The 17,574-nt window shown below is 34.2% G+C and overlaps 1 protein-coding gene across 2 annotated transcripts; it reads right to left on the bottom strand.

The window, feature by feature from the left end:
• Positions 1-102: 102 nt before the first annotated feature.
• LOC122315663 (sodium/hydrogen exchanger 2) lies at positions 103-14,120 on the bottom strand. 2 transcript variants are annotated; one of them, XM_043131723.1, is made up of 15 exons: positions 13,736-14,120; positions 12,946-13,264; positions 12,660-12,778; positions 10,912-11,009; positions 3,699-3,758; positions 3,576-3,622; positions 3,296-3,490; positions 3,124-3,170; positions 2,741-2,807; positions 2,516-2,616; positions 2,285-2,386; positions 1,958-2,096; positions 1,808-1,870; positions 1,408-1,491; positions 103-790 (listed from the first exon to the last, which is right to left on the bottom strand). In XM_043131723.1, exons 2-15 carry the CDS (start codon positions 13,117-13,119, stop codon positions 461-463), a joined length of 1,626 nt encoding a protein of 541 aa, XP_042987657.1. In that variant the 5' UTR covers positions 13,120-13,264; positions 13,736-14,120; the 3' UTR covers positions 103-460. The 2 variants fall into 2 exon arrangements, with proteins under 2 accessions (XP_042987657.1, XP_042987658.1); XM_043131724.1 differs by having other exon boundaries at positions 13,936-14,120.
• Positions 14,121-17,574: the final 3,454 nt, after the last annotated feature.

Raw genomic sequence — 17,574 nt, 5'->3', positions numbered from 1 at the left:
TCATGGAATTTATTTTTTTTAATGCTGGATAATTAAAGGTTTCACCTAAACTCATAAACCATACAATGGAGAGGAATGTAACTCGGCTCCCAAAACATAGAATAGCGGAAATGCTTCATCAAATATATGGCATTTCATTGTTTTATCATTACAAAAACACTCCTGAAAAGGCAGGGCATTAAAGCTCTCCTGAAATATTGTGCTCACAAAAATAATAACGTTGATCTAAAAAAAATTGATAAAAAGAGGCAAATCCTCTTCAAACGCTTGGGGGCAAACACGATCAGATCAGCTATACAAGACATAAAAGCAATTTCATATGGATTATGATACACGTCTTCTCGCTATCCCGAAAGTGCACGAAATATTTCACAAGCTGATCCAATGGCATCTGCGCTTTATTCTCGAGAAGATGTTATGTAATTTACAACACATTGTACAACTTTGCTTGGCCGCCCTCTCATTGCTCTTGTTGTTGGAAACTCCGTTCCGTTGGTGATCCAGGAACAAAGGGAACAAAACCCCGGCCACCAAATACTGGGCGCATGAAGGCATCATCAAACTTACGCCAGTAACGATGAACAGTGTGAGTAGGAGTACTCAGGAGTGCTCGAATGCTACTTGGCCTGACAACTTCGGGGAGGTCAAACTCAGAATCCTGCCCCTCTCCAAGAAGAGGCACGGTGATTGATTTTGGAGTCGATGGATCTGACGACAATAACATGCTGGTTGTGTTTTTCGGCTGTGGTAGCAAGAACCTTATAAGAGGTTTAGTCAACAAACCAAACACCTGACCAGAATCAAATGTGAATTGGTTATTATAATCATCAAGAACATTGAGGTCTTGCATTTGAAACTCATTCATATCAAATCACTAGCCATTCCTAACGCAAAAGAAAACCTTTAATATAAGAACCAAAAACTCATAGCCTGGGCTAATTTTTGGAAGCATGATAGAACCGATCTACCTTAATCGTTTGTAATTGAAAATTTGAAAGTTCATTCAATGAAAGCTCTTTCGCCAATGAAGAATGGGAAAAAATATATAAATATAGAGGAAGCAGCCATTGACACTAAATTATTATACACAGTAATAGTTGAAAAATATAACAGCAACAAGCCAACTACCATATTAGCAAGCATTACATTCCTCAACTTCTCTTTTCCTTGTAGTCCAGGAAATTATAAAACTTGTGCCATATCAAGAGGTAAAATTAGTATATATTAACAAGATGTAATAAAACTGTGACCAGAAAATAAGTTTTACCCTCAATGGACCAACTAGGTACAGAATAAAATATCAGTGAATAATAAATATTTGACAAGATGGTCTTTATTATTATATAACTAATCAAATCCAGCCACAAATTGAAGTCATAAAATCCAGAATAGTGGTAGATGTCTCACCACTGTGCTGAAAAGAACAACAGTAATGGTGCTGGTGATCATGATTGCATTCGGTCGCAATTGAGTATGCCCTGACCTTGTGAACTGCATTTAACAAAGTAGAGTTAACTGAACAATCTCTCTCTCTCTCTCTCTCTCTCTCTCTCTCTCTCTCTCTCTCTCTCTCTCTCTCGCACGCACGCACGCACGCACTAACTATTTCCTACTAAAATCTATACGTGTTCTTGTTTTAATTGGCAAAGAGCATATAAACAAGCCCAAAGGCCTCACAGGTCATCTTATTTAAAAAATTTCTCAGTAATTACTTTTTTTTTTTTTTTTGATCTGTAATTTCTCAGGAATTACTAGTTTAAATCCGTTGGTTTTTTGCCCCAAATAAAACAGCATGTACATATCTTACCTGATTATAAGCAAGGGCTATAGACACAGCACCTCTCATGAGACCAGCCCACCATACTACCACCTACAATAACAAAGATGTTTGTGTGATTTGGTAGATCAATGAAGTGCAAAAGAAATAGAATTGTCATTACAGAAACAGAAAGCATACTTGCTGCCTGTAGCTGATTTTTTCATTTGGAGATTTTTTTGCTAAGTTGATTAATAATGACAAGGGGAAAATAAAGGCTGCTCTTCCTGCCATAATCAAGGCCATTAATATTGAACTCACTGCAACTGATGTTCCAGGACTGTAAAAAGCAAAAGCAGGCATTACGTGTTTAAACAATAAAAAAAAAAAAAATGTCTCAGGCAGCTAAATCATATATGTTGTCTGAAAGATGTACATAGATTATCACTCCTAATACATATAAGGTTCAATACGTCAAGAACTTAGAACTGCAAGGACTAGTTAGTCGTGCTCTTGTACATAAAATACCTGTCACTGACAAATCTCCACTTTTCAATGTCCAAGGCATCCATTCCAACATAAAGGAAGATGAAAATCTCAGCAACAAATGAAAAGGTTGCAAAAGCATGCCTGTAATAATTTGAAGTCAAAAAAGAAAGCATTAGGTATATGAGAAAAATGCCTCTGTTCCACTTGTGAAAGGGGTTTACATATGACAGGTTAAAATGGTCTGACAAATTCTAAACAGACAAGACGTACTTGGTGGTGACCCTTGAACTCTCAGTTACATTGTGCCAGGTGTAATGGGACATTACAATCCCACAAAAGAATACAGTAAGAATGCCACTCAAATAGAATAACTGCAGAACAGATCAAATAGATAAGCACCTTAGCTATGTGGCAAATAATTAGCATTTTATCAAATATACATAAACCATTTAAAGCTTAAAAAGAGAAGTGTCATAAAACAATTAGATAACTTACTTCAGCCATCATATATGAAAGGTACGCCATGAGCATCATAAGAGCAACTTCACGATCTGTAGAGTGCCTGAAATTGAAACGTGTGAGAAATTATATCATCAGAATTTGATTTTAGTACATGATTCTAACAAGTTCCTTTCCCACATAGTTTTCAGGTTTTCTCAGACCCCTAATTAGAAGACCTTAAAGATTAGGTGTCAGCATAGCTTTTATTGCCAACCAAATTTCAACAAAGAAAAACCTACATTATGATATAAAGACCAAATAAGGCACCTTCTTATTATAAGATTGGGTCCATTTTCAATGCCATTATAACAATGGAATAATATTGTTAATACCAGTAAATGCAGCATGATTTGATCACTTCAATTCAGACAACATACCTGCCAAAATAAAGCTTTTTGATGATGTAAGCACTAAGCAGCCCAGTCTGCGGGGGTAAAGAAAGATGTTATACCACACTAGAATAGCACATAAAACTTACACACTTGTGCATTAAGGGAGACAAATATGAGAGAGAGAGAGAGAGAGAGAGAGAGAGAGAGAGAGACTTACCATCACCCCAAGCATTGTGCTTGTGAGAAACAAATAAAGGAAGTTTCCGATAAAATGCAAAGCAATCCTGGGGTCAATATGAGTGAGGTCAAAGCTCTGGATAGCATTGAAAAGAACCACTGATGTTGCATCATTTACGACACCCTCCCCAAATACAAGACTGTAGAGTAAAGGTGTCTCGTCCTGATTAAGCACCTGTATCGTTACATGAAATAAGTTTAGTTTTGAAGTATTGGTGCCTTAATTGTTTCAAATATGCTAAGAAGCTGATCGGCCATACCTGTAATGTACAGACAGAATCTGTTGCAGCAAATATTGCACCAATTGCTGAAATAGTAGACAAATACAGTAAGAAACAAACAGCAAAGTTATAAGAAAGAGAGAGAATTGACAAATGTAGTACCTAGATAATCCCCAATATCCAGTGAGCCAATATCCAATTTCTTGAAGAACTGAATAACACCTGAATCAAGCATCAGAATTTTACAGTCACGACAAGATACTAAAATAGAATCCAGTAACTCAAATGCTTTTTTTCCCCATTTTTTCTGGGCCCAATATACAATAATTCAATTCAAATGTGTATTTCACACAAAGATGGTGAAGAAAATAAGAATTTAATGAAAAAGCCTCATGCACATTATTTGGCCAATATCTTAAGTCACTGTCCTCAGCAGCAGACGTAGACAGAGTGAACTGTTGAACATGCATACATCACATTCATTCCATTCTCTAAGACCTAAGAAATGAGCAATACAATGCTTCCAAAGCCATCTCTGAATATAATAAGCCCCAACTCCATTCAATCACAAAGTCAAGTTCGATAATCGAGATAACTGAGATGCATTTACATTTACTACTTCCATATAAAGCAAAAGTACAGTTACCAAGAAGGAAAGTGTATGTTTGGTTAAGGAATTTATGATAATTTAATTGAAATATTTTGAGATGTGTTTGATATTGGTTTTTATTAAGGAAGATAGGAAAATTTGGATAAGATTTTTTCGAAATATATATATATTTTTATAAGTAATAAGATATTTCATTGATATAAAGATAGGCATAGCCTAAGATATTTTTTTGAAATATATATAATATTGGGATTTGTAGAAGTGAATGGATAGAGTTCAAAAGTCTTTTTAATATATATATATATTTATATTTATAGTTAATAAGAGAATTTTATTCCAAGTTAATAGTCATAGCTCAAGTACACAGGATGTATACAAGTGAATACACCTAAATACAAGCTAAAACAAAACACAACTAAAACAGAGCATTACAAATGTTCCCATCCCTTACAAGATTCTTCACCCAAAAACTTAAAAGTGCTAAAGAAGAACTCAGTAAGTTCCCCCATGGAATGCTCACAATCTTCAAAACATCTTCCATTCCTCTCCAACCGTAGGCACCAAAATAAACACAAGGGGATTCCACACTGCTGCACTGCCTCTACTCCCCTCCAAGACCTTGCCAGCAAGCCAAGAAATCCACCACATGCATAGGCATCACCCAAGCAATGCCTACCCTTGCAAAAATCTCATTCCACAACTTCGTCACCACCTCACAATGAAGAAAGAGATGGTTAACAGATTCAACATCCTTCTAACGCATATAACACCAATCAACCAGCAGTAAACCTCTCTTCCTCAAATCATCCGTGGTTAATATTTTCCCAAAAGACACCAGCAAACAAAAGAAAGCAACCTTGCTAGGCACCTTGGCCCTCCAAATACATTTCCAGGGATAGTCTTTAGCTCCGACTAATTAGCACCTTGTAAAAGGATTTCACAGAAAATGTGGAGTTATTATCTTGCACCCACAGCAGACTATCCACCCTATTCTGATCAATCTTCATATCATATAATCTTCCAAAAAATTCAGATACTTCACCCACTTCCCAGACCTGCACATCTCTGCTGAATTCCACAATCAAATGTAACATGCCATTAGAAAACTGATAAGAATCAGCCACTGCAGCCCCTTTATCTCTAGCAATCCTAAAAAGATCAGGATATGTATACTTAAGAGCTGAATCCCCGCACCAAGTATCATGCCAAAAATAAATTTTTGTCCCATCTCCCACTTTGAATTTTATGTTCTGACAAAATCCCCCCATTTCAACCTAATGGACTTCCACAAACCCACCCCATGCACCCCTTTTACTTCATTTGTACACCAACTCCCCCACATCCTCCCATATTTAACATCCACAATTTGTCTCCATAATGCATTACTCTCATTTTGGTATCTTCCATTTCCCAAATAAAGCTTTGTTGAAAAACTTTAAATTTCTCACACCCAAACCTACACATGAAACTGGTTGACAAACTTTATTCCAACTCACCAAGTGAGATTTTCTTTCCTCCCCATTGCCATCCCACAAGAAATTCCGAAAAATCTTCTCTAATCTTTTTGCCACCCCCACAGCTAAAGGAAAAAGGGAAAGGAAATAAGTAGGAAGATTAGACAATGTACTTTTAATCAAGGTAATTCTTCCCGCTTTTGATAAGTAGAGCTTTTTCCAACCAGCTAACCTCCTCCCAATCTTCTCAATAACCCCATCCCAAATAGAAATAGATTTGTGAGGAGCACCCAGAGATAGACCAAGGTATCTCAAAGGTAAAAAAGCTACCTTACATCCCAAAATATTAGCAAAATTAAAAATATTCCTGACCGTATCCACAGGAACAATTTCAGACTTGGATTAATTCCAAGTCCTGAAACAGCTTCTAAGCATAACAATAACGCTCTCAAAGCTCGGATATGATCCTGATTTGAATCACTAAAGATTAAAGTGTCATCTGCGAAAAGTAAGTGTGAAACTGTAATGCAGCCCTGTGAGCCATCTCCCACCATAGATCCTGACAAAAAACTCCCTTCAACAGCCGCACAACTCAAAAGTATCCATAACTATTACAAAAAGGTAAAAAGATAGAGGATCTCCTTGCCTTAGACCAAGGGAGCCATTAAAAAAACCGACCAGAGTGCCTTTCATCAATAAAGAAAATCTGGCCGTTGATATAACATGTTTTATCCACACCACTTCTCCTCAAAACCAAGTATACCAAGTAAGTAAAGGAGAAATTCTCAATTGCTATGATCAAAAGCCTTTTCCATGTCCAATTTAACTAAAATTCCAGATTCACCCATTCTTATTCTCTTTCCAAGCACCGAGTCGAGGATTTGTCTCTCTCTCACAAATGCATTCTGAGTCTTCGATAAAATCTTGTCCATAACCACACTTATGCGGTTAGCTAGCACCTTAGAAATAATCTTATACACCCCATTCACCAAGCTAATATGGCAAAAATCACTCATATCTATAGCACCCCGCCTTTTAGGAATGAGGGCAATGAAAGTAGTATTAATACTCTTTTCAAATTTCAAGAATAGAATTCTCCAAATACTTTCATAATATCTTCCTGCACAATATCCCAACGAGCTTGGAAAAACGACATGGAAAAGCCATCCAAAGCCAATGCCTTATCCTTAGACATACCTCTAATCACATCAAGTACTTCTTCTTCCTCAAAAATTCTCTTTAACCAATCTGAACTAAATTGATCAATGGACTCAAAAGCCACATCTAACTTAGGTCTCCATGAATATTCTTCCTGGAAAAGCTTCTCATAATAATTCACAAAATGATCTCCAATCTCCCCATTATCGGTTAAAACATTATCTCCTACATGAAGAAACTCAATAGCATTGAATCTACAGTGTGAATTAGCCATTTTGTGAAAGAATTTCGTACATTTGTCCCCTCCCTTCAACCAAAGAATTCGTATTTTTGCCTCCACAAAATTTCCTCCATAAGAGTAAATTTTTCAATTTCTGCCATAATCCCTTTCTTCATCTCCTTTTCCTCATTTGAAATTTCACCCTTCATCTCCTTATCCTCCAATGAATGCAGCTGTTCCATAAGCAGTTTCCTTTTATTATTAACATTGCCAAGAACCTCCACATTCCATCTTTTCAGATCTTGTTTTAATGCCTTAAGTTTACCAGCCAAAACAAAGCTGGGTGTACCAGAAAAATTATATGAAGCCCACCACCTAAAAAATCTATTTCCACTAAAAATACTCCCACAATCCATCATGATAGGAAAGTGATCAGAAACAATTCTCTGCAATCTTTTCTGACTCAACTCTGGAAATAATGCTTCCCAAGAAGCTGAAACCAAAAATCTGTCCAACCATGACAATGCTCTCCCATTTGACCACATAAAATCCCCTCCCACCATAGGTAAATCAACCAGCTGCAACTCTGAAATGAGATCAGAAGACATAGCTCTAGTAAGCAGAGAATCCCCTACTCGCTCACAAGGAAAGTGAGTAATTTTAAAATACCCTCCTATGCACCATGGAAGATCCCACCAGCTACAATTTCCCGCCATTTCATCCCACAAAATACTTCTACTAGAATCCGAATTTGGCCCATAAACACCAGCAAAAGCCCATTCTACTCCATCATCCACATTTTTAAAATGAAATGCCACCAAAAATTCTCCCACATAATAAACTGCTATTTCCACAGCCCTCTTATCCCACATTACAATAATACCTCCTGAAGCTCCTTTAAAAGCTAATTCTACCCCGCCCACGCAGTGACAATTCCATAAACTATTAACAACCGATTGATTGACTATCTTCAATTTAGTTTCTTGAAAACAAACAACATCAGCCTTCCATTGACGAACCATATTTTTCACTTGGAGATGTTTCCTAAAGTCGTTTAGTCCCCAAACATTCCACGAAATGATTTTGGGCTTCATGGGAAACCATTGATAGCCCGCTTCCAAGGCAAACACACCGTCGGATTACTACTGGGGGGGTCGCCATCACCCATCAACCTCTTCTATGAAGACACAGGCTGGGTCGAAGCAACCACCTGATTGGGCTGATCCATCGCAATATTTAGCATCTCATTCGTTGGGTTTACTGTAGTAGATCTCGTCGCCGGAACACACCCTTAGGATTCACCCGCTACCATCAACCCATTCTAAGAAGACAAACCAGTCATCAGGGCCACCGTAGGCTTGGGCTGAAGCAAAGCTCCTTGTGGCCCACTATGATGTATCTTCCATGAAATAGGCCTCTAGGATGGGCTTCTAGCAAGCCCAACTCCTTCATTGGCAATAGAAGCCTTAGGCCCAGGCAATCCTCCCTTCACCTCAGCTAAAGTCTCAGTTCTTTTATTTTCTATTAGAAATATAACCCAGGCCCTCATATGTAGTCTTCAACGATGAATTCAGCCTATCCTTCCATCCAAGAAGCTTTGCCCGAATGGGCCATAGTGACCCTTCAACTTCTCCAAATTTCTTCAACATTATGGGATGCCAATTGTTAACCTTATCATCCGAAATATTTTGTCGGTTCACTTCCTCCAAACCATCCTTCTTGTTCCTTAGAATCGACACTGGCAAATCTTTCCTAATAGTGTATTTCCCATGCATGTTACTAGGGCCAGGATTATCTTTTACAAGTTCCAACAAAGCTAATGTATAAGAAGCTTCATGAGAAAAGGAAACCCCTTTGTGCGATTTGGCGTTACTTACCTCTTTTGCAATGCCATTAATAGAAACACCTCTGTTTTCCCAGACAAAAACAGAGGAACTTGAACTGACAAGCTCTCACCTTCCTCAGAAAACTATTCCATCCACTTCCATTGCTTCCTTCAGGAATAACAATGATTCCCTTCCCCTTACTTGTGCCCAGCTCAACCAGTTTCACTTACCTACCATACCACTTTTGACAAAGCTTTCCCTCCCTTCTAGTCTGATACAGTTCCCTATTGCCTGAGAACTTCAAGCATACCTTGACTGCCTTAACCATCCAAACCACCACGTCTACACTGAGGTATAGGGCCTCTGTGAACTTTCTACATTCTCAACAATACAAAAAAGAATCCCCCCTTTTCTTCTAATTACAAAATGCTTAGCTTCTATCCAAAAACTACACTCCGTTATAACCTATCACCGTAACTAACAGAAGAAAGACGACAAGAAGATAGAATAAATGAAAAAAGGATTAGGAATTATTCCTGGCAAGAGGCATCATAAATAGAAGATGAAAAGTCATGAGAGAGAGAGAGAGAGAGAGAGGAATAATGTTTTTAAGAGTATTTTTGTTTTGTTTTTTGTAAAATTTATTTTTTGTTTTTGTGCTTTTGACTTTTAAATGGAATCTAGGCAAATGTATGGATGAAAGTAAATGGATTTTCTTCTCTCTCTTTTTTTCTAGATTGGAAGATGTTTTGGTTTGAAGTTGAATTTTTTATTTTTGAAAATTTTGCAAAATTGACTAAACCAAACATACTCGAAGGATTTAGAGTTTTAAAATGACCCTGGCCAACTCAACTCAATAAGACTAATTTAAAGTAACTAGACACATTGCTTCTGCAAATCTAATAGCAGCACAATCTCCAAAATCATAAGCAAGACAATGAAGTAGGATTATCCAAAGATTTTGATCCTCCTGGGATATCGAAGTAAGATTATGCAATTAGAGACATCGTAGCATATACCATCGAAATTGCTGGCATGCATTTACTTATTAAAAAGATGCATGCAACAAGGAAAAAGTTCTGAAAGAGAACCATCTTTTTTCAACTGTTGGTTTGAAAGGCCAGATTTTAATGAGAATTGCAAAATTGCTAGGAAAAAGGAAAATACTTCCAATGATAAGATTATCATCAAGACTTCTCGTTACTCTCTGTTCTGGTAACATTAGCCAATTAGAGACTTAAAAATCTGAAGAACCCATACTGCCACGGTTACCTTCTATGCGTGCAATGCTCAGGCAGAAGGCTCAAACCATCTGTCCCAACAATCCTACAAAGAACCACTATACGATTATCAACAAACTTTACTCTGTTGGATCCAGAACCACAGTAGGAGCTGCTTGTTCAAGTGTAGCAATCATCAAACTTGGGCTTGATTGAAATGTTTTCTTTAATTGGTAGGCTTAAGTGAAATGTTAAAGAGTCAAAGACAATCCAAAATTCAAATTACCAAAGAACCATAAGAATTTGACAATTCTCAAACAAATGATTGTTCGTCATCTATTCTCCAAAGAAACCTTAATCCTCCAGTTGCAGTGATTGAATCACATATATCTCGCTTCCCTTCTTCAGTAATCATATGAAAATTCAAAACAGAGAGTAATACTAATTACAAAGGGGTTTCCAATTCATTATCTGAAAATAATCCTAATTAGTTCCTTATATGTTTTCCACTCTTTTAACAAGCTGAACGTGTCATGCAAGGAAACCTTAATCTATTAACTCACCAATAGTCAAAATCAGGGAAATGAATATCATCATGATCTAACCATGATTCAAGATGCATTACGCATAGAACTGAATAGTACGAAAATTATATTGAAAGGTGAGTGTTCCAAAAATTGGAACAGAATGATGTAAAACTATTTGCTGAAATATGTACTTAGCAGTAAAATAATTGCCCAGTCAAGAATACTGTCCAACAGAAAAAGAGTGCAATTTAACATACTTGGTGTGATGGTTTTTCTTGATTTTGTGCAACTTTAAATTAAACAAATAATTTTTTCTTTTTTTTAAAAAAAAAAAAAAGTAAATAAGATCACTAGATTTACCTAGGGATATGATCCCACAGGATATTAATGTACCCACAGCACCAAACAGCACAATAGTAACAAAGTTACGGAAAAACTGCTTCTTTTTCACCTGAAAACTGGAGCAAATAATAAAGATTAAGATCGTATATCATAAGGTTGGGAGCAGGATCTTATAAAGAAAAATTAAAATTTCACCGTTAACATGAGATCAAGAAAGTAATGCAAAGATATAAATAAATGTCAACACTCAAAAAGAAATAAAATATAAGGTGCTCAACAAAATATGATTGTGAACTACTTTATCGCAACCATGCTTTATTTTCTCATCTTGTCAGGTCCATAGATAGGTTGTTTTTAGTAGCTACATTCATCAGATAAGAATAGAGTGGCAAACATAGTAGAAATTTGGGCTTGCAGATAAGAAACCATGAGGCTGGTAAAATAAGTTTAACTGATGAAGTTCCAGCTGATTGACCTAGAAACAGAAACTAGGTCTACATCTCAGATTCTAAAATCATGCCATCACTGGAATAAAATGTCCACACTCTTGAGCAAAATATCACATTTGGCATGTTTCAGATGCCAAAATTCCAGGGCTTCTAGCAAACCACAAAATTTCTTCCCACTAATTTTGCAGCATTAACTATGCCACTTCTGGAAGTATCAAATATATTTCTGCAATTTACGAAATTTTCACTAGCTTAATAAACTCATACCCATTAAAATTAGACATAGCTAGTTTAAGAAATCAATATGTTCTGAGAAATTGCTTAGGATAATGAAGATGTCAAAGCTGGAACCTGTTACATGTTACATTCTTAACAGTCATCAACTTAAATATTATTTTCTAAAATAACTTGTAATTATCAAAATACAAAAAATATTTCATAAGTCCACACATTCTGATTCTTACTTTCAATCTTTTACATCAAATGCTTCTGACTTTCTGATAGTATAAGCTACCTGTGGCATTGCAACCCTGAGACTCTCACTCTGCTGCAATTTGTTTAGTGGAAGTCCACAAATTGTAGCAGTGTGGAAGATGATCCACTTGCCTCAAATGGTTTATTTGGAGGGAAAAGAATTGCAGAAATTTTGAGGAATGTGAACAAAACATTGAAGGAACTCAAAACTCTCCTTCCCAATAACCTTTTTTTTACTTTGGACGGCAGTTATAGACTTTAATGTGCATAACTTTATCTTTTTCCCCTAGACAGGAGTATGTCTTGTAAATATCTCATGTACCTGACTAGCATCTTTTGTACTCTACAATGACATTTGTTACATACAAAAAAAAAAATGGTGACATTTGTTACATGCAAAAAAGTGGTGTATTTTACCCTTACTTTGCAAAATCAAAATTAAAGAGTCGATAAGCAAACCTGACTCCAAACTAAGACAGCGATGAATTGATGATGCTGAAACAGGCTTTTGGATTCTCAAATTCCACATTACCAAAAGGCAAAGCAAGATTCAAGATCATATGAGTTCTTTAAGGGAAAAGCACTGTGATTGCTAATGACATAATGAGCAATTTAAGGTACCTACCACAACTTGAGGTAATCATCAAATCCATAAAGAAAAAAACTCTTGTTGCTACCTAAATTTTTTTCATCATCCGTAAGCAACAATTGATGCATAACATAAGGCAAACCAATCATAACATCTAAACCAGAAATAAGTACTGAACGGAAAATTGCTCAATTTGTTACGTAACAAGACTAATGAGACCATAAACTTTTGATCAGTAAGAGACTGTAAATTACCCAGCATTAAATATTATTGGCGGCAGAAGGTATATAAAAAAAAGATCTTCACTAAAGACGAAAATATGAGAGCTTTTTCCCCCACTTGTAAGCAGAATAACAACTCCGGTACACACACCCTGCAACAAACCCACATAAAAATGGAAAATTAGCCACTAACATTTTAACAAACAAGATAATTAATTTTACCGATGGCTTAGCCAACGTAATAACCCAAGATTGGAAATTTCATCTCTTTTCCTCTTTCCCATAAGCAAGCAAATAAGCGGGTAAGAGCGAAACTCACAATCACAAGGGCAGTGATAGACTCGTTCATCCATCGGTTCTCCTCAAGAAGATGGCCAATCACAATACAAGCACAAAGGAGTGCCACGAAGAGGTTCATCGAAACCACCGAGGCATGATCGGAAGTAAATAGCATTTGCAATTTCGGGATGACAGAACTCAATCCGATAGCCATTATTTCCACCTCTAACTATAGAACCAATCTATGATAGTTGATCTATAAGATTTTAGATTTCCTTTAGAGCAAATAATCTACTGAATCTATGTCTCCGAACTGTCCATCCCAAAAATACCTTTGGATCTCAACAATCAAACCAATCCTGCAATCGAACATACCAAAAAGTAAGCGCATTCCTTTGAGTAATCAATCTCAGAACTACTAAATAATAAAACGCTTCAACACAGTAAAGACCAGCTAACACTTGCTCGTTATTCTGTTTCTGAACAGAAATGAAAAGGAAGAGTAGGAAAAAAAAGGAAACGAATACAGGAAACAAGTTTGGAGAAAAATAATGAACAAAGCAAAACGGGAAGAAGCTTTCAACCGTAAGAAATAAAAACCACGAGAAATCAATGTTTCCACTTTCCGGAAAACATGTGAGTCACCGATCGTTTCCACTTTTCAGAAAAAGAGACAATAGAAAGTTTACGAGTTCCAAGCATTGTTTTGTTTGTTTTTCTTTGCTTTTTCTCAACAGCCAAACGGATAATCGCTGTTGACCAACAATGCGCTTTGGTAGCTAGGAAACATCGTGGGAAAAAAAAAGAAAAGAAAAGAAAAAAGGGCTTACCAAAGCACTCCCAGGACACATGCACAGACAACACATCGAAAGCAAGAAGCTTGCGAATTGGGGCGTATAAAACAAAAAACGGAATCAGAGAATTCGAAGAACAGAGAAAGAGAGCTAGCAATCAATCTCAGCTTCGAATTCCTAGGGCAACGCAAGATCTAGAGCTCTACGTTTCTCGCAAGTCGCCACAATGCACGAACCTGAGGATAGCTACAAGCTCAGTTGCGCCAAATTTGCCTGGTGAAGACACAGAGAGAGAGAGAGAGAGAGAGAGAGAGAGAGGGCTCAGAACATTTTAGAAACGTTGAAGTTCTGGAAAGAGACGGAGAAAAATAGAGGAAAATCTACGAGAGGGAAAAGACAGAGATCGAGAGACGTGTGGTTTGGGAAGACAGACGGGGAGAAATTGGCGCACAGAGAAATAAGTGAAATGTTTATATGGTGTGGCGCACGCATAAGAAGACTACGATGGATCTTGCTTCCTTGCCGTTCGATCTCATTATCAATATTTATTAGTGTTTTTCCCGTAATTACGTTGTTATAAGAATTAATTCATAATTTTGTGACGAGATGATATAGTTTTACATAAAAATTAAAATTTAAATAAAATATTATAAAAATATTATTTTTTATTTAATATTTAAAAAAATTAAATTATTTATTATATTTTGTGTATAAATTTTAAAAATTTATAATGATGAAATGAGATAAAATGAAATGAAAAACTTCCACTATCCAAACAAGACTTAATACATGTACGAGATTGCACTAGAAAATATAATTTATAAATTTAAAACTTATAACTTATAACTTAAGTAATAAGTTCTATTATTAAAAATTATTTACTATTTGATAACCATATATTTAAAATACTTTTAAACATATTATGTTTGTTTATAAACAAATTAAAAAATTGTTTTCTAAGGTAAAAATAACGATTATTTGAATTTTTAAAAATTATGACCACATCTTTAAAAGTTTAAAGTTATAATTATTTTAAAGTTGTATAAATATTTTTATCTATTGACAATTTTTTTAAAATTTGAATTACGTTCCACATTATTTAAAAAATTATGTTTAAAGAAAAACATCAAAATACAATTTTTCTTAAACTTACTTTTTAGCTTATTTAACATTAAAAATATTTTAATATGTAACGTTCAAACAATCTAATTTTTTTTTATTAAAGAGTTTTTAAAATTATTTAATCACTTTTTAATACTAACTGTTAGAATATTATGAGTAGAGAAATACTATTATGTCACTTCATTTATATTACTCACTTGTGGTGCCAGGCAACTTATTAAGAAAATAAATAAATAAATATACATATTTAAAACAAAACAAAATAGCGTTGTAAAAATACAAAAAGAGTAAGATTGAAACTCTAAATTTTCTCTATTTCCTATATATAATTATTTTAATAAATCACAAGGTACCACACGTCAATAAGTATTCGGTACAACTAAAGTGACATTATTTATGAGAGATGTTAAATATCCTTTTGAAGCATATAAAATTTGCATATTTTTTTTTTAAAAAGTGAAGTCGTCTATTAAAAAGTATTTTTTTTCATATGACTCTTATAATTTTTTATTTTTATTTTTAAACAAAGTGTACGAAATTTACATATTTTTAAAAATATATAAATTATTTCTTTAATATTATTTATAATCAATCGTTTTAAATGACCATTTATAAAAAGAGATCTATTTAATTAATTAAACAAACATATAAAAATAGGTGTTATTTGCATTTTACTAATTTATTATTTCTCTCCATAAACAGAGAATGGGATGGTTAATCACATTCTAATCAAAGATCTCTAACGGTTAGTGGTTACAAACATTTGATGCCGACATGGAGACACGTGATTGGTCGGTAACGATTGAACCTATTGTATACGATGATTTTGTTCACAGAGAAGTTGGACCAGTCTCTTCTCGTGACTATTTAACCGATGCCCTCTGATGTTGATGGCAATTAAGTTTATCGACCTCTTCTCAGTTAAAACTACAGAATTGTCCCTACCTTTACAACTAATTCCTACCTGAAAAGAAGTAAAATTTTATTACTCTAATAATAAATTAAGGCAGCGTTTGGATTAAAAAACTCTTATCCCATTGATATAAATTTTTTTAAAATTTTTATATAAAATATAATAAATAATTTAATTTTTTAATATTAATTTAATTTTTTAAATTTAAAAATAAAAATAATATTCTAATAATATTTTATTCAAATTTTTATTTTTATTTAAAATTATTTTATCTCATCTCATTATCCAAATAATTCTTAAGTAAATATTTTATAATATTTTTTTGATCAATTTTAAAAATGTGTTCAATATTATAAATATGATGCTCCATTTGGAACTTCAACCAATTCAGTTGAGTTTAATTTTAAATTGAGTCTAACATTTAAATACATAACTCTTAAATTATTAAATTAATCTCAATTCAAAACTTCTTTCAACTTAAGACTTACAAATTTTTTTAACATCTCATAAATATATCTAAATTTATCTTATCGTTTAAATATATTTTAATTTATTTTAAGTGGAGTTCACATCCAAATGGGGCCCAATGTTTGTCGGCCATGACTATAATCAAACTAATAATTGGCTCATAGATTAGCAACTTTGTATTATATTTTACCATGTTTGGGAAACAGTCGCAAATAAAGAGACTTGAAATTTGATGATGACATGTATTTATTATAATACCGTATACAAGTCTAAATCGTCTCATGCAATATTTTTCTTTTTTTACGACAAAAATAATTTTTTATTATGAGAATTATTGTTTTTCCAATGGACCGTGCAAATCCTACGCCAGCACAAATCATTTTCATTTTTCTTAGTTCTACAATCAAATTTGAAATAAAACTCTTATCTATTTAAAGAATTCATTATAATATAAACACATTTGTTCATGATAACATTACCAAGTTGAGTTTCTATTTGAAACATCTTAATTAGAACCGTGTGGATATGTTTCACGTATTATTATTCTACACGTGTAACAATGTTCGAGACAGTATAGACATATGGTTCATAATATTGTCCAACTATCTAAACAAACGATTCTTGGAAAACAAGAATCTCCTTGTTATATGAATAGATAAGCCATCGTTTTATTCATATAATATATTGAAATCAATTAAATTCAGTTTAATTTTATATTGATTCTAACATTTAAATACATAACTTTCAAATTACTAAACTCATCTCAATTCAAAATCTTCTTACACGTGAGATTCTTGATATTTTTCAATTCAACACCTCTTTACATGTAGGATCTATAAATTATTTAATTTTTTATATACAAATATAAATTCATATTAGCATCAAAATATATTTAAATTCATCTTAATTGGGTTCCACAAAAAATATTTCATCATTTCGACTCATTACTGTTTATAAAGAACTCAATTTATCTCAATTCAATTCAACATCTAAATGCAACCTAAAAGCATCTTTTTAAGGGAGAGATAGACGAAAAAAGGTTGAAGTTGAAGAAAAGTTGGCCACGTTTGAGAACAACACATAATTAAGAAGAAATTATCCACAACACTCGAGTTGCAGGGCAAGATGGGTAAGAGTGTGCAAAATGATCTTTTGCAACTTGAAATGAATTAAGTATAGATATATGAGAACTAAAAACATGATTAAGATTCACTACAAAATAAAAACAAGTTGGGACATGCAATCATTATTGGGGTTTGCTTTGGATTATTATCGACTACTAGCATTGATTGGAATTTATTGTATAGTAGTAAGGGCCATCAGAGATTCTTTAGCATGTTCTATAATTGGTACGTTCCAATAATTCTAGTTA

This window comes from Carya illinoinensis, chromosome 7, assembly GCF_018687715.1.
Source record: "Carya illinoinensis cultivar Pawnee chromosome 7, C.illinoinensisPawnee_v1, whole genome shotgun sequence".
In the NCBI taxonomy this organism is placed as follows: domain Eukaryota; kingdom Viridiplantae; phylum Streptophyta; class Magnoliopsida; order Fagales; family Juglandaceae; genus Carya; species Carya illinoinensis.
This window is presented reverse-complemented; position numbering and strand designations above follow the sequence as displayed.

Bases quoted from the DNA above. Each gene is read 5' to 3' on its own strand.
- LOC122315663 (XM_043131723.1), bottom strand. From the start codon at position 13,119: ATGGCTATCGGATTGAGTTCTGTCATCCCGAAATTGCAAATGCTATTT. The intron at 2,808-3,123 runs GTATGTTGTCTG...TTTCAATTTCAG, and splicing joins AAAAAGCTTTATTTTGGCAG to GCACTCTACAGATCGTGAAG. The intron at 1,871-1,957 runs GTATGCTTTCTG...TTGTTATTGTAG, and splicing joins AAATCAGCTACAGGCAGCAA to GTGGTAGTATGGTGGGCTGG.